General features: G+C 36.4%; 1 protein-coding gene across 8 annotated transcripts; it reads left to right on the top strand.

Moving 5' to 3' along the window:
* The first annotated feature begins 4,772 nt into the window (after positions 1-4,772).
* Positions 4,773-18,175, top strand: UFM1 (ubiquitin fold modifier 1). Of its 8 annotated transcripts, none has more exons than XR_003434793.1 (8): positions 4,773-4,878; positions 4,954-5,010; positions 8,129-8,186; positions 11,530-11,569; positions 13,115-13,147; positions 14,060-14,147; positions 14,501-14,804; positions 18,001-18,172. XR_003434793.1 is itself a non-coding variant. In XM_027116456.1 (8 exons), exons 3-8 carry the CDS (start codon positions 7,866-7,868, stop codon positions 14,544-14,546), a joined length of 288 nt encoding a protein of 95 aa, XP_026972257.1. In that variant the 5' UTR covers positions 4,823-4,878; positions 4,954-5,010; positions 7,737-7,865; the 3' UTR covers positions 14,547-16,562. The 8 variants fall into 8 exon arrangements, 7 of the variants coding, with proteins under 7 accessions (XP_026972256.1, XP_026972259.1, XP_026972262.1 ...); XM_027116456.1 differs by lacking the exon at positions 18,001-18,172 and adding an exon at positions 7,737-7,888 and having other exon boundaries at positions 4,823-4,878; positions 14,501-16,562; XM_027116455.1 differs by lacking the exon at positions 18,001-18,172 and having other exon boundaries at positions 14,501-16,562.
* The last annotated feature ends 7,895 nt before the right edge of the window (positions 18,176-26,070 follow it).

The raw sequence follows: 26,070 nt of genomic DNA, 5'->3' as shown, positions 1-26,070 counted from the left end.
AATCAGTCATGAGATTTCTAGCACAGGGTCTCTGATTCAGAATAAACATGTCACACAAAGTAATGGTGTGGGAACATGTGAGGATATTCACATGACCTTTTATTCAAATGGCTTCTTTATTTAATAATATTTGATAAGAATCTTTAATTAGCCTTTTCTAACCTCTGCTTTCAGCAGGAGCAGTGAATTGAGTGAGTAGACTGTCCTTTGAGCAGATAAGCCTTAAAATAAGAACAAAGCAAGAAACAAAGTGTATAATCTACTGCATTAAGAACATTTATGACTGCAGTTAATGGAATGTAAAAACATTACTGCAATTAGGAAGCATTACCAATCTACAACATTTTTAAAGTAAAATTAATTAATTCAACAAATACTGATTGAATAGCTGCTATATGCCAGATACTCTTCTAGGTGCTGGGACAGAAAAATTGAGTAAGAACTCCTTGAGAAGCTCATCAAATGAATTTACCATTCAACTATTTGTATTTTAAACAGTAACGACTAAAAATAAACTTGTATAGGGTCAAATTAGGTGAATTTCGTAAAGAAACATCAATAACTGTGTTTTGTCACTATCTTCTCACAAACCATGTGTGTGACCTTAGGCCTGTTCATAACCTCTTTTGTCCATTTTTTCATTTTAAAAAAGATAATAGTACACATCCTGACTGCTTTGTATATTTTATTTTAGACATTGAATAAGACAGTGAATGTAAAACATTTCAAAGGAACAAAATGCTGTATAAATTTAAGAGAGTATTATCAATGACTATTTCTTGATCTGTTTAGGCAAGAGAGTCATAAATAATTTTCAAATATATTTAAGACCAACAATATCAAATTAACATAATACTAATAATATTAATATTTAATAGTAATCAGCTGTGTGACCTTGAAAAAATTTAGTGCCTTTGTGTCTTAACTTCCTTATTTGTAAAATAAGGATAACAATATTTCCTATCTCAAAGAATTGTTTGCCACTAGTTAATGATATGACTTAGATCCTTAACCTCTTGCAGTGATTAAAACCCAGTTTTTAATACCAGATATCTGAGTTCAATCTCCTTTCAGCCACTTACTTAAACTTGGGATAAACTATTTAATTTCTCTGTGCTACATTCCCCTCCTGAAAATAGAATATTACTAGTACTGACCTCATAGAGCTACTGGAAGGATAAAAATGAGTAAATATGTATGTAGAAAAAACACAATCTTGTGGTTGGAATAGATCTGTGAGAGGTGACTTTAATTTCTCCAACAAGTATATTCCCATTAAACAAATAATTCACATAGTATTTAGAGAGAAAATTTAATTATGCAGCACTGGTAAATTCCTACTTCATACAATTTAAAGTGCTTTTTTTGTAATAAAGGTATTTTATAATTTCTATATTTAAAATATTGCAAGTTTTGTGATTCTCACATCTACAAGGCTTATAGTCAAACAATGACCTTTTTAGAAAACCCTTGTTCATTTTATTTTCCTTTCTTTTCTCATTAAATTTAAGGAAATATTTGGGAAGGGTATGTAATCATAATAATCAGAGGCAGCACATTTTAAGCTGTATCACCTCTAAGGCCATTGTCTAGCCTTGCTAGGCTCTAATCTTACCTATATTTCTTTGTTCTCGGGCATACAAGGATGTAAACACTCCCTAACCTTATAATAGTTACCTTAGGATCAACACAGCATTTACATATTTTCACATACTTCTGTCTACCAGATCATTCTCCTCTTTGCATAAGGCTTCTTGTCATTGAATTATAACTTACAGCCAAGGTCTATGAAGGTTTAAAGTCTATATTTTGTGATTCCACTTATACTAAATGCTTAACATAATACCCAGCACACAGTAAATCTTGATGAATTTTGAGCTATTATTATTATCATTGCCCCAATAATACCAAGACCTGCTAGAGGATTGCAGGGGAAAGAAAAATAACAGGAAAAAAATGACCAAATTAAACCTCTCTAAAAATATCCATTTATTATTAATTGGTCAGCCTACAATTTGTTTCCTGTAATATAAAGTGTTTGAAGTAGAAGACCCTAAGTTTTATCCCAGTGTAAACCTTCCAGGATTAAAAACCTTGACTATCAGGTGATCTTAGTCATAATTATAAATACAGTCAAATTAGGGTGAAAAAGTTAGAAAGACCAAAAAAAAAAAAAAAAAAGGCCTCCAAATCTGATGTGTTGGACTTCCCTGGTGCCGCAGTGGTTAGGAATCCACCTGCCAATGCAGGGGGACATGGGTTTGAGCCCTGGTCTGGGAAGATCCCACATGCCGCGGAGCAACTAAGCCCGTGCACCTCAACTACTGAGCCTGTGCTCTAGAGCCCGCGAGCCACAACTACTGAGCCCACGTGCCTAGAGCCCGTGCTCTGCAACAAGAGAAGCCACCACAATGAGAAGGCCGCACACCGCAACGAAGAGTAGCCTCTGCTCGCCACAACTAGAGAAAGCCCATGTGCAGCAATGAAGACCCAAAAAATAAAAAATAAAAATAAATCTGACATGTTTTCTATTTTATTTAAATGTGGCTACAAAAATAACTGGTAAGAAGAATTTTATGACTCTGTTAGCAAATTTCTTTTGTCCTTAAGTAAATTTAATTTCCCTCCAATTCCTTTCTAATAATGAGAACTTTACATGCTTTTGCAAACAGAATATTGGCATGTTTCATTGACATTTAATGAGTTCTAATATGGGCACACTGTGCACGTCTACAATCATTTCTGCCTCTACATGATACTAATTGGGCCCCTTCCAAAACACGTTAGTCCACTTATGCTGTTTGTTGTCTTAAAGTGTTACATTTGCCAATAACCTCCTAAAATCCAGAGTTTGCTTCTCTTTACAGTCATTAAATATATTTCAACACTTTAACTTTTCAGTAAATAAGAAGGTCCTTCTTTTGTTAAAATATTTGCCAAATTTTGCTAAATGTATTAGCAATGTTAAAAAAGAGTAAATACTGAGTATTAATGGATTCATTTACCATTTTTAATGCATAAAATGAAACGAGCAGAAATTATGCTATGACTGAGGAGACACACTTATGGGGAGGAGAGTGAGAGGACGGAGGTGAGAAGGAAATCTAAACATTCAGGAACATGTATTTGTCAATGTCTTTTGGGAACACAATGTTTTTCCAGTGTACTTTTGTTATAATATATTAACATATTTTCTGAAGAGGCAGCTAAATGTGAACTGAAGTCACGCTGCCTGAGGTTGAATCCTGTCTTCACTATTTTTACACATACAATAAAAATGCTGATCAAAATATGTTTGTCTTTTCAGGATTTTGCCCCATGTTTTTATATGTGAGCAGAAACAAAACTATAAATATCAAGATGTAAATATTGTTTAAAAACATATGACATGTATTCTTAGAAATAGAGACTGTATGTATGTACTCTAATTCTTCATTGCTGTTTGGCTAGCAGACACCAGGTAGACACAATCAGTAGTTTTCTCCCTACTGCTATTCTCAAAAATCTTAGTCATACCAACAAAGCCCATAGTTTCAGCTATTAATGCTATAACTGCTGATCCCCAAATCTATCAATCGACATTTGCCTCCATACCTCTACATATATGGCAAGACCTACATTTTAAAAAGTGAATAAGACAATGACTGTCATGAGAATATTGAGGGCTTACTTTCCCACTGTCAGAATCATCTCTCTCTGCCTGAGGAGATACCACCATAGAAAAGTAGTCTGCTGCAAAATTATGGCAAAGATGAAATTGGTTTTCAGCACTCCCACTACAGTTGCTTCCCTATTCCTCTCTTAGATATCTCTCCTTAAGAATCTAACATAATATACTAAATATTAACAATTTTTTTCTATTATATTAGTGCCTACGTGTTTCCCATTTTGTCTATTTATTGCAATGTTTCTTAAAGAGGGAATCACAGACATTGTAAGAGAATGTTTGTCTTCTAGACACAGATGCTTAGATTTGTAATAAAATTTAGAGGACGTACAGTCGTCTTCCCTCACTATATGAGAACCTGCGACTATTAGATCCTAGAGGGTTGGCACCTACCTACCTTACTCATCCCGGCATACCCATCGTTTAGCTTTAGTGCCTGACACAAAGAAAGGATTCAAATTTTTTATTAAGCTGAATAAATGTGACCGGTGATAGGCAACCTAGTTCCCTGGTTTAATCCTATTAGACCCACATAACAAACTATTGAAATCTATTCATGGATTAATCTTCTCAACTGGACTCCTCAAGTGCAGGGATCTTGTCTTTCTCTCACCAGCTTGATAAGTCCCTTAGCTGTTGAAATTTAAAATGTAAAAGAAAAAAATACGAGAAATCTACAAGATATAACATGATTAGGTTGCTGGACAGGCATAAAATACTAATATTAAAGCCAGGTGAGGATTCCAACTTCTAGTGCATCAATCGAGCTTCTCCGCGCTCAGGTTGCCTCGGCAACTTGGGAGAGCGCCCGCCTCCAGCCCCGCCCACCGCCCCGCTCTTCGCCCGCCTCCCGGGACCCTTACTTCCGACCCAACCGGCAAGCTGGGACCTGGAGTCCTGCTGTCTCTGTCTGTGCCTGTCTGAAAATACAGAAGAAAATAAATGCAATTAGAAGAATATTCATTCCAAACGATCCGCAATTTTGTTTCAGAGATATACATGAAAAAGCAGTAGCTATCTGTAGCTTGTAGGCGCCGCCCAGCGAGAGCATCTGGGCCCGATTTTTCAGGCAGTGCCTTGGACACCAGCAACCTTGGAGGACCCCAGCTTGCCGCGGGAGACGTGGACCTGAGTAGGGCCAGACGCCGCAGAGGAAGTGAGGCTGGTGGACGGAGTTGGAGTGAGGTTCGTGTCCAGACCGGCAGCACCATGTAAGTGTTTGCTTTCCACCCGCCCCAGTCCCCCGTCCCGCTGCCCGACCTTAACTCTCCCGCTCTCTTCCACAGGTCGAAGGTTTCCTTTAAGATTACACTGACGTCGGACCCGCGGCTGCCGTACAAAGTGTGAGTAGCTCGGTCGCGGGGGGTGGGGGGGTCGCTATGGGCTGCGCGATATGAGCCTTCCCCGCAGCTTCCACACCAGTGGTCCGCGTTCCTTTCCTCCCCTGAGCTTCCCACATCCCACTCGAACTGAGATATCCTGTAAGTGTCAGCTTGCCCAGGCGCGGGGCTGTGCGGATATGTGTGCTGGGAACGTTGCTGGTGATTTGCGAGCTTTCTTTGGGGGCTGACGGAGTGGGAGGACGTGTGGACGGGGCTCTGGTGATTTGCTGGCGTCCTTAAAACAGTCTCAATCTGCTCGTGATGAGAAAGGCCTTTCACCACTTTGACCAGCTGTTAGAGGAAGTAAGGGAAAGCATCCCAGTCCGGGTTCCGAAATTACTAGAACAGTCAGGCTCCTGATACTCGTTGAGTGTGACTCACTCGATAGTTGGGCTTCACAAAGTAGAGAGATTACTCCCTCTCTCATCTTTGATTTCTCCCTTTACATTGGATTGTTTTCATCAACGTGTAAGTTGGCTCTAGAAAAAAAAGAATAAGAAGGCGGGAGGGAGAAAGATGAAGGAGTAGAACAGCATCGGTGTCTATAAGAGTGCCTGGAACGTGGTACCAGTTCACTCAGTATGTGTTGACTGAATGAATTTAGCAGCACACTTCTAGTTCAGTGTGTGTATAGTTGTATGTATGTGTAATTTGCGTATGGGTATGTGTATATAAAATAGACACAACACATGTATGGGTGTGTCAGGGTCATTATGTTATGTTTCCTATTCAAAGTAATGGTATCTAGTATTTGAGTACTAGTAAAAGCAGCTCTGAGATTTGTGGGAAAACATGCTTTAACTTTTTAAGGCCACTTTTCACTTGTCAGGCAGGTAAATACATACTTCGATAGAGAAATGTTCCTTGAGTTGCTAATAGTTGAATTCTAAGAAAGATGTTTCAGTCCTGGATTTATTCGGGGGAATGTCTGGGTTTTTATTGTTTGTTTTGTTTTTTTGTTTGTTGATAGATTCCCTGTTGGTATTGCTACTTGGTTATAGAAATGTTGAAATCAAACATTCTCTTTCATACACAGGATGCGTTAAAAAACACCTTTGGCTCTTTCAGTCTAATTCCAGTGTTTCCAGTCTTCCTCCCCCCCCCCCCCCGTTCCTCCTCACCCCACCCCCGGCTACTTACCACCACCATCACTTAATCAAAGTTTCAGCCATCCTGTTCCCAAATTGACAAGCAAGTCTTTGGATCCTCCCTGTCTGGCACACGTTCTCCTGTGTGCTTCTAATGTAGTTTTGTGACTACCACTTCCTGACAGTATCCTTTAATGATCAAAATTTCACCTCTGAGACAATTTCTGTGATGATCTAGGGAGTTCATTTCACCCTTCCCTAGTGTCCTATAGAAACTTTGTTTTTATTCTTTATAATAACACTTGTCAAGTTATGCCATGGTTCTGTTTATGTGAAATATTTATTAAAAAAACAAACTTTGCCAGTAATTTACTTTAAAAGTTCATTTTAATATGCAGGATAGTTCCTATTTTTTCAAAACACCAATGTAATGTAAGCGTAAGTTTTACAAAATGATGTGACTGGCAAACACAAGAGCTTCAAATCTAGGTAAGGTTTCTGGAGTTGCAGTAACTCCCAGTCCCTCTGCAATTTTCTGCTAATTAGAACATGCACTAAAATATGTTTTTATTTTCTGTATTATTGGATTTTATTTGGACAGTCTCACCAATTTAATATGCAGATAGAAACTTATGTTAATGAATATCAACATGACATTTTATTATATGATACAAGGACATTTTCAGTCTCTAGTCCAAAAGTGAATTGAAACCACAAACTTTAAGAAGTTCTCCTCTAGAGTTTTAGGACAGTGAGTCTCAGGTTCTAAACTATAAATAAACTACAGAAATACTTGCAAAGTACTGTTCCCAGCTTTGTAAACTTTTACATTGCCAGTTTATTAGATATTTTTTAATCAAGTGGCTATCCTTTAGAATTTTGTTTTTCTCTCTTTTTATTCCATATAAAAAAGGAAAGGGAAAAAAATGACATCTATTTTCACTCTTTAGCATTATTTGGGGGGAGTGGACTAGGGCAGCTGAGAAATCTATTAACACTTTCCTTACTGAAAGTCGCTGTAATGTGCTGTGTCAGATACAATGATTTTTATATTCAGCAGTAGATCTGTAGACTAAGTGAGGGGATGGTACATATACCTGAGGGTGTTATATAGTAGTAGTTGGTATTAAGTCGTTAGAGAACAATACAGTGGTGACAAATAGAGAAGTTTCAAAGAGAAATGTTAGCTTTCCCTACTTTGAAAGAGGATTTGATCTTTAATCATTGTAATTTATTTTACATTAGGACTCTTATTAATCTTATTTAACTTATTTCTGTGTCTTTGAGTGCTTTCTTAAGGTATAATGTCAATTATTTTTTAGTGTTTAAGTTGGAAAATTGATGCGGATTGACTGTTTATTGGTGCTCTTTAATATACTTGCCACTGTACAGGTCAGTTAACAAAATCACACATCACTCTCTGAAACGTTTGTATTGAGTGAGCCCATTTTCAAATGACATAAAGGTGGAAAATCACTGAACATCTCGCCATAGTAAACATACTCATTTTCATCAACTTGGACTACTATTTTAGACTTGATGATTGAAAGTTCACAGAAAGCTTCGTGAAAAGACTTATGATCTGATGATGCTTCCCAGGTAGCCTCTTCTTCTAATGAAAATGATCACATTCTTGCATGGGATGAACTGGAGGCGGCAAAGTGTACTGAAGACTGAGGAGAGATTCAACTTTTTGAAACCCATCTCTAGAAACAAGAAGCAACCTACATGCTAGACCTGTTTGTATCAAAGTATGAAGCATGTACAAATCCACACCTATGTAGGTTATTCATTTTCAAGCGGAGCCGAGGGCACCATCTCAGCAATAAGGCTAATAATTGCTTTCTTTCTTGGTAGAGTTAATGAACATAGTGTGCAATCATAATACGTCAACGTCAGACTCAAAAGACAGCTTTGTCAGTAGCCGAAATAAGTAACAGAGGACCTAAAAAAAACTCAGCCTTTTAAAAGATTCTTTTTAATTCTTGCAGACTCAGTGTTCCTGAAAGTACACCTTTTACAGCAGTCTTAAAGTTTGCAGCAGAAGAAGTAAGTACAGAAATTGGAACAACCTGTAGAGAGTGCAGTTTAGTGATGTGTCTCAAAAATCTGCATGCATCTTGACCCACCACTGCCACATGGGTTCATTACTAGGTTTACGCTGTCAAAAAGTTAAGCCTCACTTATAGATAAAAGTAGAGTGAAAGTTGAGACTCACCGATAAAAGAATGACTTAAATGGACACATCTATTTAATGAATCATGGAAAATTATAAGGAGAATTTTTATTGAAATTGAAAAGATAGTGATGATATGTCAATTTTTTAAAAAAACATTATATCACTGTAATCTGTACGCCTGTGTTTTACTAGCTTTGATTCTAGAAGTACAATTTTATTATATATTTATCTTAGTTTTCAGATTTTCTCTATAAAGCATGTGGACTGTCCGTAAAATTTATTGTTTTTAAAAGTGTTTTTAAAGATATGTTTGGGTTTCTGTTTTTAAGAAATAAAATTTTTTCATCAGAATTTTTTATCAGAGGCATCTGTAAAGTAACTCGTTGGACTTAACAATTAGAAGAGAAACTTGGTCTGGTGGAAGTAACCTGAAAATGTGATTTAGGAGACTTAGCATTCCTCTTTTAACTGTGTCATTAATTATCTGTTTGACGTGGGGCCAGCCCACGAATTTCTTCCTTAAATTTCTTAATGTGTAAAATGGGAATAGTTAATGCCTACCGTTCCTACCTGATTAAGTGATTTTGTGTAAAAATATAATAGCAGTTACTAAAATTTTGTGGAGTTAAAGGTGCAGTGCAGGTACAGAGTAACCCAACTCAGAATATTTCGTTCGAAATCTTACAAGTTTACAGTCACAGAAAAAAATTCAGTAATTAAATAAATAAGAAACCGGCTTAATCCATAGTCCGGCCCTGTACTTAAGGAATTAATGGAAAATCAGCCAGCCCATTAGTGCTTCCGGCTCCTTATAAACTATTGTCAGGGACCACTGCCATCGTTCATCACTCATTCAGAGTTAAACTGAAAAGTGGTATTACTTGCTTTATTGTCAATTTTGATCTATCCTTCATGCAGAAAGAATAATTAAAAAGAGGTGGGGAACAAATCTGAACACAGCATCATTACTTTTTGCTACACAGATCACTTGGTTGAAATGCTCCTGCTTGTGGCCTAGCAGGTTCCACAGATTCCAATTTGAGAAGTAGATTTCTTCAAGCTATAATTAATATTTATTATTAAATTTTGTACTTATTTTATAGTGTGTCCTTTTACAAGGCAAAGGCATTGTTGTGATCTGGGTCTTCTAGTAAAGCTTGTGAAAATCCTAACGTGTGCAGCAGAAAATGAACAAACTTCACGCAACCACATGTATTGATTAAGGTTTTAGTGTACCTTTTAATTATAATGAATCACGAGTGTTACACACTTAGAAAGGATATAGCTTTAAGGCAGCAGTGAGAAGGCCTTTCACAAGATGACATTGTAGACTCTTTCAGTAAGAACAAGATTTGACTTAAGAAACCAGAAGTCTGTGGATATAAATCCCTAGTAAAATTCTCTTAATAAAAAATAAAATAAAATCCCCCAGCATATGACTGGGAATTAATTTAACTAAAGAATGAGTTGTCAAACCTGAAAGAGCCTCTTAACATCCTAAATTATAAGACATGTGGGATATGAGATAGGAATGAATGACAGCTGAGGAACATAAAGTGCACTTTGCATCTGGGAAAAAACTTGTCAGTACTGTAGACAGAAGTGGTAGTTGCTGTATGTACATCACTGGTAATGCTTCCCCAGATGTCAGTTTAACCCTTGCTGCTACGTGCTGGAAAAGGAAGAAATTATGTCTGCAGTTGCTTTTGATTTTTAATGTCACAAAATATGTTACCACTAAGAAAACGCATAGCTTATCTTAAAATGGACATAACTAAGAATAACAAATAGAAACTTTGTCATATTCAAGTTTTAGACATCTGAAATTGCCTATAATTAATTTAGGTGTTTGATAAAATTTTAATAAGTATTACAGCCTCTATAAAAACTTTTGAAGTATTTTTAAATTTATTAAAGTACATTTTGAAGTTACTTTAAATTAGGTTTATTTAAAATTTTTAAAACTTTTAAGAGGACACTTACACTTAAGAATGTGCGATATGAACAGTAAAATTATTTGTTTTTTAGGTACATAAGCCCGTAACAAGTAATTGTTCTTATGCATAGTTAAGTTCTTATTTTAAAACTTGGTTGTTCAATTCATAAATTAAAATAAGCTTTTAGTTGTTTTTCTCAACTATGATATGTGACCACTATAAATACCAAGAGCAGCATTTCCCAGAGAGAGTGTTTTCCCCAGACCACCAGAACCACCAAAAAAAAAACATTAAAAACTGGGATCAGTGGCCCAAAAGTATGGGAAACACATTATTGACTATTTTTTTGCCTGGAGTTAAATAAACTATATTAGCCTCGTATTAAAGGGTTTTGAAAAGACTAGTAGTTTAACTTAATGTTTTCCAAACTTATTTAATTACAAAACTCAACTAATATTTATAAAGTTAGTCCATGACGTAGAAGTGCTTAATTAATATTTGTTGGAAGAATGAACTGTGAGGACATGAACACACTTTGACAAATACTGGTCTCTGGAGCATTAAGAGGAGAATTCTACCTTTTAGCTACTGATAAGCTCCATACCACATTTCATTGATTCAGAAAGCTCTTCTTTTTACATCTCAGTGGAGTCTTCCTGTCATGCTTGGCCATGTGGCAGTCACATAATTGTCTAGCTGACATCACCTGCACCTACTTGTACTTAGAGGTATTTCCTGGTGGCATAATTGGACTGTTGCAATCCCATGAGGTTTAAGTCAGCAAATCATTTAAGGAGAACTTGAGGAAGGAATATGAGCCTTGGTTGGCCTCCCATTAAACACAAGAGAGCATTTGTTTGAACTTACTATTTCCACAAAGAAATTTGAGGAATATTCTAAGCAGTTGCTTTGCTTTTATTTTTGCTTATGCCTGAGCATTATATATGACAAGAGTAAATCATATCTAAGTCTGAAAGAGTAAATATTGGGTCATAGATTCATTGACAGTGTTTTTCTTTTTTTGTAGTGCATAAAAAAGATGCATTTTACAATGTATGGTGTCCTAGATACAATGAAATGCAGTATTTAGAGAACAGTGTTGCCCTTTAAAGATAAAGCAAGTTATAGTATTCTTTGATGATGTTACTTATCCTAAAAGATAAACCACATTTTAGAATTATAGAGTTGATTATATGTACCCTATCCTTGCTAACCATCTTTCATAGTTAATGTTATATATATATATATGTATTTTTTATCTTTTACTCCCTTTTAGTTTAAAGTTCCTGCAGCAACAAGTGCAATTATTACCAATGGTAAGAATTCATTTTAAAACTATGTATTAACTTTGAGTTACAGAAATTGTTTATAAGAAACCAAATTAGTTAAAATTGACTTAAATGTAAAAGGCTAAAACTTATATCAAGATAAATGATATACTTGATTGTAAACACTAAGTCAAGGTTATTGTTCATAATTGTCTCTTTTCATTTTTTTTGTGCTTTTGTTATATAGTACAGCACTTGATAATATTTTGTGTCCTTATAACTTCATGACAAATTATTAAAAATAACATGTCATTTAAAAAGGGGTTTTGGGTTTTTTTTTTAATAAGTTATATTGATAAATGCTTTTAGAATATAGGAAGCTAAGCAGGAATGTACCTTTGCTATACCTTGTTATTGCTTTCCTGATAGAAAACAATTTCTTTTGGACTGCAATAATGAGGATTTTATCCAGTTAGATATATAAATTAAATTCTGAATATCTTAGGATACTACTAATAATTAAGTTTAATGGAAATAGCCCTATGAGAAAATACTGAAACAAGATGAGGAATAAAGATTGCAGGGAACGCTTATTATCTTTCAAGAATACAAAGTAATATTCACAGGTACTGGTGAGTGGTTCGGGATTAGTTAAGATAGACTAAAAGAAGGTAGGTTTTTTTTTTTAATGTTTTATTTATTTTATTTATTTATTTTTGGCTGCGTTGGGTCTTCGCTGCTGCGCGCGGGCTTTCTCTAGTTGCAGTGAGCGGGGGCTACTCTTCATTGTGGTGCGCAGGCTTCTCATTGTGGTGGCTTTTCTTGTTGCGGAGCATGGGCTCTAGGCGCACGGGCTTCAGCAGTTGTGGCTCGCAGGCTCAGTAGTTGTGTCGCACGGGCTTAGTTGCTCCGTGGCATGTGGAATCTTCCTGGACCAGGGCTCGAACCTGTGTCCCCTGCGTTGGCAGGCAGATTCTTAACCACTGCACCACCAGGGAAGCCCAAGAAGGTGGCTTTAATGTGCAATAATTAGTATGATTTAGTTTAGATATGATGGAATTTCTCATTCTGAAACATTCTGCATGCTGTCACATTGAAATGTGTTTGTATTTAGATGAGAGCTATCTTACTTTTCTGGAAAGTTCTAAATTCACAAATGAATAGCTATTGGGAAAGTGCTTTGTAAACTTTTATCAAGTGTCAGTGGAATTTACATCACTACGTGGGCTCTTCAGCCTTAGGATTTGATGCCTCAGAGCAATATTAAATGATTAATGACATACCTAAGGTGTTTTGGCTTTATTTTTCACTGAATGCGGCAAAATAGTATAAGAAACTATCTTCTTTGTAAAACTTACCAGGAGCATTGTGTTGACAGATGTTCTTGTCTAATCCAGCAATATGTGTGAATACATAATAGTGAGAGATTTCAACAGATAACTCACCTGACAGATTGTCATTCGTGTTCTCAGTATAACTGTTTGGCTTATGCCTGTGTACACAGCAGCACTTTTTTGGCACAGTTCTTCTTGTTACTATTAAAGCCTTTTAGCTTTAGAAATAACTTAGATGATTTTACGACTTATTTTCTAGATGGAATAGGAATAAATCCTGCACAGACTGCTGGTGAGTATCTGAAATCCATGGAGGTGTGATGAGGCCATATTTATCAATTGATACTGAATATTTAATTCATTCTAATTAGACTTGATAGGATTTAACCAAGGTAATAGTTGATTTTTAGGGATTGTATAGCAGTCTTTACCTATGTGTGTAAGTACTTCGTTTCTTTCTATGTATCGGTTATGTATGCTTTTGGCTACAAGAAAGAGAAAACCTGACCAATAAGCTTTAAAGGTATTTAATACATGTAACAAAAAGTCTGAAGATTGTGCTCTTGTGGGAATAATGATTTTGAGCTACGTCATAAGGTAGTGGTGAGGTAGTACATGTAAAGTGCTTAAAAGTTTGCATTATTTATAGTAAGCATTCAATAAGTGCTGGCTATTTTAAAGAAGTACAGTCATTTAAATTTCATGGGGCCTGGTCTACACTCAGAGTTTCAAGCTGTTACCATTATACAGTGCTAAATATTGATGTCCTAACAAGCAGGAAGGGTAAAAGTAAACATCTTAACAGACAGTTGTATATTTGTGTTAGATGTACCTTCCTTAGCTTATAGTCTAATTATAATATTTTGAAATTAAGCATGATTTAATATAATGTAACCTCAATCTTGAGAAGTAGTTATTTTTAAACTATTAATATTCTAAAGTACTTCTACAAAATTATATTGTCCTCCTAGGTCCTGGGCTTGAAATTTAGCCATACAGCAAATGAAGAGGAATTTTAAATAATTTCTTTTTACATAAATCAGTTGTTTTAAGTGTATAATTTTATTAAATTAAAAAGTCTGTTTTTTGAGAATCATGAGGCATTTTGTTGTATAGATGCCTTTAAACTTAGGTTTTAAGGTTTTGCTTTTCCTACTCTAGAAATGCTTGGTAGTTATATTAATTTGAATTATTGCTTACTCTGACATGTTGCCTGTTGGATTACCCTATAAAATTGAATTGTGGGCATCACGAGGTGTGAAGAAAATCTCAGCAGGCAACGCAGACCCAAAGTAGGTCAGGGTTTCTAAACTTCTGTCACTTGGGGTAGATTTAGATTTATTATTTTTCCTGCCCCTCTTAAAGTGAGTATTGATGGTTAAATTACCTTATGTTTTATTTGATGATTGGTTTTGGTAGTAGTTCCTTGGGTAGTGTTCTTATTTAAAATTTTCAAACATTAGTTGGGTTGTGAAGATGTGAGAGGGGTAGGCACAAGACTTAAGCCTGGACTCGGGTTCTAATGATCTTTGAGCTTTGTACCTACTTGACACTCCTTTGTTTCTTTTACATAATAATTGTTGAAATGTTAAGATAGTGTGTCATTTTTTAAATACCTAACTTTTTGTTTTGTTTGTTTGTATAGGAAATGTTTTTCTAAAGCACGGTTCAGAACTGCGAATAATTCCTAGAGATCGTGTTGGAAGTTGTTAATATCTGCTGCTTGGAACATAAAATCCCCTTCCAGAATAAATATTGTTATTGTTATTGTTGTAAAATTGGAATCAGGCATTTGAAATCCTATGAAGACACCAATAGTTGATGAAGTAATGAAAGGTGACTCTCTGTCCCTTCTTGTTATTCACACTCTTCACGTGAAGAGGGGACACTTCTCTGTTGAGGGTGTCATCACCACAGAAGATCACGTTACTACCTCACAGCACACACAGGTAGTTCACTGGGGGTAAATGGATTATCCAGCTGTGTCTTATAACTGGAGGATGCTTCTGATGATTCTTAGAACATTTGGAAAATTAATATTTACTGAATCTTCCTATTTGTCTTTGAGTTAATAGTGTAAAAAGATTATCAATCCATACGTGGCAATTTGCTTGATAGCATCTGACCTGGAGACACAAAAATAGTTGAATTCTTCATTAATATCGTTTATGATAAAGGATCACATCAACGAATAGCTATCTTTTTATCATTTAGCTTGCTTTGAAGTTTTCAGACTTCTTGAGTTCTTATAAACTTTCATTTAAAAATCAAAGAGCCAAAACTTGAATTTTCGATCTAGCCCCTTACGTGTGACATTGGTATCCCACGCCAAAGGGTTTAATTGAGACTGAAGTAGAAGCATCAGTTGCTGACTTATGCATTCCTCTATTGATCTCTTTTTTAAAAAAACCTTCAAAACAGGAATCCTCAAGAAACCATCTTTTTGAGGATAATATATCTAAATAGCGTTCAGGGAGAAAGCATTGTCGTAAAGAGGATCTGACGTTCACAACAGAGCTCAAGGAAATGCTAATTGAAATGCTCACTAATTCTACTTACAGAAGACCCAACATTTAAGGAAGTGTTAAGATCAGTTACTGGAGTGAATAAGAAGCTAGGAAAGGAAGATGGGGAAGCCCAGATGACCAGGCTTCTAGTAAGAAGGAAAGAAACAAAAATGAAGGGGAGCAGAAAGCTGTAACGAGTGTCACAGAAAAGGCCAAACTGTATGGACAAAACCGCACAGGCTGTGCTGGGAAGAACTGAAAGGAAAATAAAATACTTGACATTGTTATAAGGAGCAGAAGGCAATCACAGAAAGCAAAGCATAGGCCTTGTCAACATACAGATTTCAAAATTCCCCATAGAGAATCTAAGGAATGATATGCATAAGGGAAGATTTAGTTTGCCTTTAGAGAGGACATCAATATCTATGCACATCTTGAAAGGTGAAACGAAGGCTCGTAGTGATTGAGAACCAGTGCTTGACTTGCTGTATTCTAGATGGTAAGCTCTGGAGGCAGGCCTGGTGTCTGTCTTGCTCTTTCTAGGCCTGGAAATGTAGGCCTTCAATGAATATGTGTAGAATTATTCATGAATAAAGTATTTCTAAGACCAGTTTTTATCCAAGTATGCATAGGCTCTAGGTTCATTGGGAGAAAAACAATGCAACAGAATCAGTATCCGAAGAGTAATATTGGTTAAGTTTAAGGAAGTAACTAGATATTGTTCATATATTTGACAAATGAACAGCACGATTCTGAATTGTAAAGGGAAAAAAAATTGTGCTGAGGTAGTATGTTGCTAATGTTTGGGGAATTCTTTATAAACAAAGTCTGACGCTTAAAGACTCCTGGTCTTTAACAACATTAAGCCTCAGTTAACCAGAAATTTATGAATACCCAGTTTTCTGCAGTTTTTGTTTTATTTAGATTTCTCCCATTGTTTCTAGCACAAAATTCTGCCTAATTTGTTACATTAATAAGTTTTATGATGTCTTCTACCATAATTTGTTTAATATTTTTGTTCTTTGGTTGGAAAATTGTATTGCAGTAAGGTCTTAAAAAATATTTTCTTAAAGAACTAGGCGTTTTGTTATTAAATAAATGTGATCTGTAACTTCTTTGTGCAGAATGTTTTGAAGTGTTGTATTTAGTTTAAATGCTTTATTGGTACTCTTGTGAAAATACATTTTCTTATACCATAAACCATATTGTCTACTCTTATTATTAGTGTTTAATTAGCACACCTTTTGAGCCAGTATATAACAAATGTAGCCAAAAAAAAAACAAAGGGCAAAAATGATTAATGGCTATAGGTCTTAGAAATGAATATGTATTTCCAAATGCCAGTCCATTTGGAAAAAAATTCAAGTTACAGTGTCTATAGTAAGTGTGTAGGTTGGTGGGTCCTAAATAAACCTGGGGTGATTATCAGAATCACCTCGGAAATTATAAATACAGATTTCTGGAAGCCACCCCTAAAGTTCTTACTCATTAATCTGGAATGATGTATAAGAATTTCTGTTTATAAAAGCAGTCCTGATGATTTCTGTTTTGCAGCTCAGTTTGAGAATTAATGATAACTTTTCACTTTGTAGAGGAACAAAATGCAGTGTAAGGGGTCAGAGTAACTAGAATATGTTCTAGAATCTTGGGAAGTGTACATCCCACTGCTTGTTCCTCCAGTAGCTAAGTGCAGAGATGCTATAACAGTCTCTCTCACTCACCGGTAGTAAAGCCTCCTTTTAAAGTGTTCCACGTCCAATAGTTTTTTGGATATTTTATTTCTTAAGATTAGTTATTTGAAAGAAAAGCCAGTGGGAAGAAAACTCAGTCCAATTTAAGCTCCCCGGTCCCCAAATTAAGACATTAAAAATACCCACCATGTCTTTACCCAAAGACCTAGAAATATTTGTAACTTGAAAGCATTTATGTACTCTAATGGAGCACTTATAAATTAACTGACCAAATATTAGTGTTCCCAAGGCTATTTATAAACTGTGTATTACATATGTAAGTCATATATATGTGTATGTATACATATATCTATTTTATGTATTTACCTATGGAATTAGTGGGTATATATATATACATATATAATTTACATGTGTAACTCATCTAAAAGAAATGTAGTGCACAAATATGTATTGAATATGAATACACAGTTTCAATATGTATTGAACATCAAATATTTTGATATTTACTTTCACGTCTCATTCTTCACAACAATGCCAAATTATTCCCATTTTACTGAAGAAGAAAGAGGCTTAAAGAGGTTGAGATTTAAAATTTGACTCCTTGTTTGACTTTGGAACTCTCCATACCATACTGGGAGAATTTTTCACTATCTTTTTCACAATATACTAGATCTATATTGAATTATAAATGTAAAAATATAAGAGAAATGTGTCAGGCCTAAATTCTCATTTCAGAGTACCAAGTATGTGTGTAATCATGAATGGCATTACTTACTAATGGTGTAAATATGGTATGATTGTAGGACATTAAGTAAAAACCAATCAAATAAAGGTAATTATGAGTCTGGTGTGACTCCACAGGGTGGCTTGGTGGGAGTGGGACTATGGCTCCGCGTTCATCAGCCCCATCAGACAATTTATGTTTTTGAACCTTGTGTGTCTTGCAGACGCAGCTACAAGATTAGCTCCCCAGTAACCTGCTCTTCCCACCAGACTCGCCTATAAGCCCCTCCAATACAGAAATTCTGGAAGTACCCTCTCATAGTGCCGGGGATGGGTAAATCACTATTTAAACCAGGCTGTTTAATTAAACCATTAATTGAAATAAACATTCTCAAAGAGCTCAATCTGTCCAAACTATTAGCCACATCTAACTACCTAAGCCAGGCATTTGAAACTCATTAGATTCTCGCCTTTATCTTGCCTTAGCAAACCAATCATAAAATTCAATTGATTCTGTTTACAGAATATAATCTCATAGCCATCTCCATGATCTAAAGCCCTCAGTTTCTCGTATATGCTATTATAAAAGCCTCTAGTCTCCATTTCCTTTTCCACACTTTCGTTGTAATGAGCTTTGTGACATGGAAATATGATCATGTAGTTCCACTAATCAAAATCCCACTGAACAAAAATGTATACTTCTCATGACATCTGTGGCCCTTGACCTGGTCTTTGAACTGTTCAGAGTCATCTGTTATTGCTACTCTCTTTCGTACAGTTTCCTTCTCCAATTCACACTGCAGCTACACTGAACTACAAATAATATTCAGTATCTGATGTGCCATATTATGCCTCCATGCCTTTGCTTTCTCCATTTGCCTGCAAAGCCTCAGACTCATTCTTCAAGTTTAGAAGCCATGGAGCCTTTGCTCACTTCTCCCAAGTAGAGTTAGGTGTTTAGCTCTCTAAGCACCCATTGCATTTTGTACATTCCTCCATTACAACAATTATTAAATACAGAATTATATTTGTCTCTGATTTAAACTATAAATTTTATAAAAGCATAAGGTCATGACTGAAACTGGATTTCCAAAATTGCCTTGCACATAGCAGGTACCCAGTAAGGACTTTATAATCAAAAGACTATTTAGGGCTTCCCTGGTGGCGCAGTGGTTGGAAGACCGCCTGCCGATGCGGAGGACATGGGTTCGTGCCCCGGTCCGGGAAGATCCCACATGCCGCGGAGCGGCTGGGCCCGTGAGCCATGGCCACTGAGCCTGTGCGTCCGGAACCTGTGAGAGGCCACAGCAGTGAGAGGCCCGCGTACCGCAAAAAAAAAAAAAAAAAAAGACGACTATGTAAAAGAATGAAAACTTTGAAAATTTCAACAGTGTCTCCTACCTGATAACTTCTTTAGTCAGAATATTTAATTAACCAATATACCCATATTTCCTCACCACTTCTTGTAGCAGGGATTTACCCTGTCTCAGAAACGAATTAATCATTCTTTTAAAAGTGTGAAGCATCCTCCCACTTTTTAACAAATATATATTAATCATCAGCTGTATTATGGATATTGGTAAATACTGGAGATGAAATGTGATTAAGATTCATTCCTTTTTCTTGGGCTCTCAAAAATTTATACATTTCAAAACCAGCAAAATCTGCCGAGTGAAGTAATTATATGGAAGGGTATACTTCAAACCCTTTTTTAATGGGCAGAGCACAGCTAGGAAATTGACATTATCTCATTTAAACCTTAATCTCTTCACAAACTGCCGTGTTCATTTCTTTACTGTTAAGGGAGCCAAGATTTAAGTTATTGTGTTCAAAGTTACAACAATGAGGTTGGCTCCTGGGTCTATGGGATTATAAAATCCACACCGTGTGTTGTGGTTTGTTGGCCATGATTTTTGCTAGAATTATATTGCAGTATTTTCCAAAAAGGAAAAGGATACATCTGGGGAGGGCCTCATAGCTTGCTACTGACCATTTCTGTGATCTCACTTTGCTTGAAAAATTGAACACTCAATAATCTACACAGTTAAGACTCTTTTAGTAAATATATATACATTTATAACTACAAAGAGAATTGTGAACATTGGAAAAGTAGGTTTATGGCCCTGTTACCTGCTTTGCTATATAGGGGGTGTTGTGGAAATTCTGTCTGGATGCAAAACACTGGCCAAGGTTGGCAGACAAGCGCTGAGAGCCAGATTTTTGGCATAAATCTGTGATTTTCTGGCAAAACTCATTAGCAATGTAAAAGCTGTTATTGAGAGCATATTGTGATGATACATCATGTCAATATTTGTTTGGCTGAGTAACACTGTGGATTTAATAATTCTTAAATGCACAATTTACAACTGCTGAGCTGTTTAAGAAAAAAAATTTCTATGTGATGTTTATCGTCAGTGCCACAAACATTTTGACGTTTTAAGTGGAGATGCTAGCTTCTGTGACTTTTTAAATAAGTGTGTTGGACAGATTAGGGATTTTAAAATTATCCTTAGGTATGCACATTATGTAGCAATAACACATAAGAGACAATGACTGAATAAATGAGTGAGTCATAGAGGTCTTCATCCTTTATAACCTCTGCCATAAATCCATATTACCTGGTAGACCTTCTGTTTTAATTTAATTTTATTTTTTTAAATAATTTTTTTATTATTTTATTTAAAAAAATTTATTTATTTTTTATTTTTTTATACAGCAGGTTCTTATTATCTATTTTATACATATTAGTGTATATATGTCAATCCCAATCTCCCAATTCATCCCACCACCACCACCCCACACACCCCCCACCCCCACTCTCTCCCCTTGGTGCCAGTACGTTTGTTCTCTACATCTGTGTCTCTATTTCTGCCTTGCAGATGGTTCATCTGTACCGTTTTTCTAGATTCCACATATATGCATTAATATACGATATTTGTTTTTCTCTTTCTGACTTACTTCACTCTGTATGACAGTCTCTAGGTCCATCCACATCTCTACAAATGACCCCATTTCATTCCTTTTTATGGCTGCCTAATATTCCATTGTATATATGTACCACATCTTCTTTACTTGCTAGACTGTTTTACTCAACATTTTCAGTTTTTGCATAGTGTTAGAAGATGCTGAAAAATATTTGTTGAATAAGTAAATTATTATTATTTTTGGTATGTGGGAGGGATACACCTTGCACTTAGAGCCTTAAACCTAGTCTTAGAAAGGAATAATCTCTATTAACTTCTTTCTTCCTGGAAAAGATAGCACACATGGACAACTGATATTTATTGAGCTTTTGCTTTGTATCAGGCACTGTGTTTTATGTTTTACATTCTTTTTTATATATATATAAATTTATTTATTTATTTTTGGCTGCGTTCGGACTTCATTGCTGTGCGTGGGCTTTCTCTAGTTGCAGTGAACAGGGGCTACTCTTTGTTGCGGTGCACAGGCTTCTCATTGCAGTGGCTTCTCATTGTGGAGCACGGGCTCTAGGCACACAGGCTTCAGAAGTTGTGGTGCGCGGGCTCGGTAGTTGTGGCACATAGGCTTAGTTGCTCCGTGGCATGTGAGATCTTCCTGGACCAGGGCTCGAACCCATGTCCCCTGCATTGGCAGGTGGATTCCTTTTTTTTTTTTTTTTACATCTTTATTGGAGTATAATTGCTTTACAATGGTGTGTTAGTTTCTGCTTTATAACAAAGTGAATCAGTTATACATATGTTCCCATATCTCTTCCCTCTTGCGTCTCCCTCCCTCCCACCCTCCCTATCCCACCCTTCTAGGTGGTCACAGAGCACTGAGCTGATCTCGCTGTGCTATGCGGCTGCTTCCCACTAGCTACCTATTTTACGTTTGGTAGTGTATATATGTCCATGACACTCTCTCGCTTTGTCACAGCTTACCCTTCCCCCTCCCCGTATCCTCAAGTCCATTCTCTAGTAGGTCTGTGTCTTTATTCCTGTCTTATGGCAGGTGGATTCTTAACTGCTGCACCACCAGGGAAGTCCTTACATTCTTATTTAACCCTCATTATAGTCTATGAGATCAAGACTATTTTTTCACAAACTTTAGATTAAGAAGCTGGAATGTTCAAAGAGATTTCGTGATTTTTCTGAGGTTACACAACTAATTGGAAGCAATGGTATATGTAACTCAGTTCCTTCCTAGGACGCCCCAGGAAGCACTCCACAGCTGATTGGGGGCCTGGGAAGTTAGTCTAGTTCAAAGCCCAGAAAGCTGGTACCTCCCACTGTGCTGCCTTCTTTGGCCTCTTTCTCCACTTTCTTCTTCATTATTCATCCTGACCTCTCTCTAACCCTCCTGTATATCTTAAAGCCAGTAAGAAAGGAGGGTGATATGAATAGAAGACTCTACAGTTGCATCCATACTTCTTCATGCTGCTTCATGTCTATCTCTATGTAATTCTTTCATTCCTTTATTCGGGCATTTATTTACCAAGCATACATAAAAAAGCAGGTACTACTCACTGCTTTTCAGAGTTAAGGTCCCTGCACCAAGGCTTGGAGAGCAGGGTGTGTTGGTCACGGTTTCCAAGTATTCCCACAATCATCCAGTAGGTCTCACTGGATGTTCTCATTCCTTGTTTAAGGCCTGACAAACTCCATCACTTCTTCCTACTCACAATTAGTCAAGGTATGGTGGGTATTTTGGGGTATGATTTGTCAAGAGAGACATGGGTAAATTGATGTAGGTGTGTCTCAGGGTGTGTTCAGAAATCTGAAACTTAATTTGACACAACTGCTGTCCCAGCCAAGAAGCAGGAGGAAATCTGAAGTCCAGAACCCATTTGTTCAATGCTTCCTGGTGGGAACTAAAAAACCACATCAGGAAGATGCTTAAATAGGTTGAATATAGTACAGGGTGGTATCAGTAAGGACAGATACAGGTGTTGGCACATAATTTTGCTTTTTAGAAACTTCACTGAAAATAAACTATAAGTATAATAAGTGTCTTCTTTTGATCTTTCAACTGAAATTGTTCTTATAATAAATATCTAGAGTAACACAGTTAATGTCAATGAAACAATATGATGTCTAAAGAAAGAAATAGCAATTTTAAAGTGTAAACCTGCCAATTTTTGGATTGGGTTGGTTTTTTTTTTTTTTGAACTGCTTGTAAATTTTGGAGATTAATCCTCTGTCAGTTGCTTCATTTGCAAATATTACAATAAATGCTGGAGAGGGTATGGAGAAAAGGGAATCCTCTTGCACTGTTGTGGGAATGTAAATTGATAACAGCCACTATGGAGAACAGTATGGAGGTTCCTTAAAAAACTAAAAATAGAACTACCATATGACCCAGCAATCCCACTACTGGGCATATACCCTGAGAAAACCATAATTCAAAAAGACACATGTTCCCCAGTGTTCATTGCAGCTCTATTTACAATAGCCAGGACATGGAAGCAACCTAAGTGTCCATTAACAGATGAATGGATAAAGAAGATGTGGTACATATATACAATGGAATATTACTCAGCCATAAAAAGAAATGAAATTGAGTTATTCGTAGTGAGGTGGATGGACCTAGACCCTGTCATACAGAGTGAAGGAAGTGAGAAAGAGAAAAACAAATACCGTATGCTAACACATATATATGAAATCTAAAAAAAAAAAAAAAAAAAAAAAGTCACGAAGAACCTAGGGGCAAACGGGAATAAAGATGCAGACCTACTAGAGAATGGACTTGAGGACACGGGGAGGCGAAAGGGTAAGCTGCGACAAAGAGAGAGTGGCATGGACATATATACACTACCACATGTAAAATAGATAGCTAGTGGGAAGCAGCCGCATAGCACAGGGAGATCAGCTTGGTGTTTTGTGACCACCTAGAGGGGTGGGATAGGGAGGGTGGGAGGGAGGGAGACGCAAGAGGGAGATGTGGGGATATATGTGTATGTATAGCTTATTCACTTTGTTATAAAGCAGAAACTAACACACTATTGTAAAGCAATTATACTCCAATAAAGATGTTAAAAAATAAAGTGTAAACCTATGTATTAGTTTCCTAAGGCTGCTGCTAACAAGGTACCAGAAACTGAGTGGCTTATACAATAAAAAGTTATCATCTCACGATTCTGGAGCCTGAAAATCAAGGTGTCAGCAGGGTTGGTTCCTTGTGATGACTGTGAAGGAAAGATCTGCTCTGGGCCTCTTTCCTCGGCTTTCCTCTTCACAATTTCTATTCTCTATGTGTATCTGTCCCTTAGATTAGATTTTTCCTTTTTATATCAGTCATAATGGATTAAGACCCACTCTAATGATTTCATCTTAACTCATTACATCTACAGTGACCCAATTTCTTTCTTTTTAACTGAGTTTTAGTGGAGTAGAGTTGCTTTACAATGTTGTGTTAGTTTCTACTGTACAGCAAAGTGAATCAGCTATACGTATACATATATCCACTCTTTTTTGGATTTCCTTCCCATTTAGGTCACCCCAAAGCACTGAGTAGAGTTCCCTGAGCTATACAGTAGGTTCTCATTAGTTATCTATTTTATACATAGTATCAATGGTATATATATGTCAATCCCAATCTCCCAATTCATCCCACCACCTCCCTTTCCCCTCTTGGTGTCCATACATTTGTTCTCTATGTCTGTGTCTCTATTTCTGTTTTGCAAATACAATTATACCATTTTTCTAGATTCCACATATATACGTTAATATACAATATTTGTTTTTCTCTTTCTGACTTATTTTGCTCTGTATGACAGTCTCAATTTCTGAATAAGATCACCTTCTGAAGTACTAGAGGTTAGGATTCTGACATATCTTTGTTTTTGCAGGGAGACACAATTCAACTTGTAACAGCCTATCTCATTCTTCCTAGATAAGGTTATAGATGAAGTACATGAATAACAAAAAAATGTGTCCTAAAAATAACCTTTGCATTTGTGAATACAATTCACAAATCCAATCAGAAATTTATGAACAAAGCTCCATAATTTTAAACAACTCAGTTGAATGAATTGGATTAAATAGAAGGGAAAATTAAAGGCCTTATTCATTCCCAAATTTCAGTTTAGCCTCCTCTCCCAACAATCTGTTGCCCAGTCCCTAGTTTCTCTTTTCTTTATGTCCTCCCCTGGAAACACAAAGAGCAGAGCAAAATCCTAAAGGTAGGCAGCTGAAAGGCACGGAATTTCCAGCCAGTAATTCAGACACCTTAGTCTCTAAACAGTCAAAAGCTTGAGTTTCTGACAGTGGCTGGAAAGTTATGTTTCTGAGACTTCTTACCTTGGACGTTTTACTGGATACAATCGTATCATTCAAACAAATGAAGAGTTGTTTTTTGTTTTTCTTTTCAGTAGCCAGATTGCTTTCCATCGTCTACACTGCTTACAAAGATGCAAAAAGCTGTACCCATCATTCAACTACCCATTTGATACGAAACAGTGTGGGCACCCAAAGCATCCCCTAAAAGAACAAACAATAAGCAGGGAGATGCAGTTAAGGTAGAGGCTTCATATTAAATAGGAAATGGAAGCCGCAGAGCCTATTATAGGCACATTTCTGCTTGTTGAAGAGACCTCAAAATAGGTTTTAAAAATCTGCCTCTAAAGGTTTTCTTTTCAGTGAAATTGAAAAAAAATATATGATAGGCCATATATAAAAAAGAACATTCATTCTGCCTGCCAAAGTAATCGTCTTCTTCCTCTTACCAGATTCAAGGTGCAGGATAATTGCCTCTCTGTGATGCTTTGTTATGAGAGTTCTAAATAAACCACTCTCAAGTGGCCCCCCTTAAGTGCAGCACCCCCTAGGAATGTACCGTTGAGCCTTGAAACTATAATTTGTTGCAGACACTCTGAGCAGAATACATCCTTTCCCAATCTCTAAACTTGATAATTGGGTGTGTTTAAAGTTAAAAATAAAATGAGGTGGAAAGTTATCCAGGTGCAAGTTATTAACCTGAAATGGTGGCAGACAGAGGAACTTCAAAAAGCGAACTCACATTTTTGGTACACGTCATATGTTCCAGACACTTTGCTAAGAGCTTTAACTAATGTACCTCTTAATTCTTCACATTGATCCATTCATATATTTCTTTTAGGGATGATGAGAGAGATGAAATGACTTATACACCAAGTAAATGGTAGAAGTAGAATGCAAACCTATGGTTCTTTGATTCTAAAGCTTATATTCCTTCCACTCAGTTCCAGCAACTGAGACATAAGAAGAGAGCGTGAGAAATCTCTCTTTTCAATCAAGCATCGTTTCTTCACATTCTGGTCCCTGGTGTCTTTATCAGAATTATATCTCTGCTAGACC

The sequence above is a fragment of the Aethalodelphis obliquidens genome, unplaced genomic scaffold, assembly GCF_003676395.1.
Source record: "Aethalodelphis obliquidens isolate GAN/ISIS:26980383/991018 unplaced genomic scaffold, ASM367639v1 scaffold16, whole genome shotgun sequence".
Taxonomy (NCBI): domain Eukaryota; kingdom Metazoa; phylum Chordata; class Mammalia; order Artiodactyla; family Delphinidae; genus Aethalodelphis; species Aethalodelphis obliquidens.
Note: the sequence above shows the minus strand (reverse complement) of the source record. Positions and strands in the feature narration are given on the sequence as shown.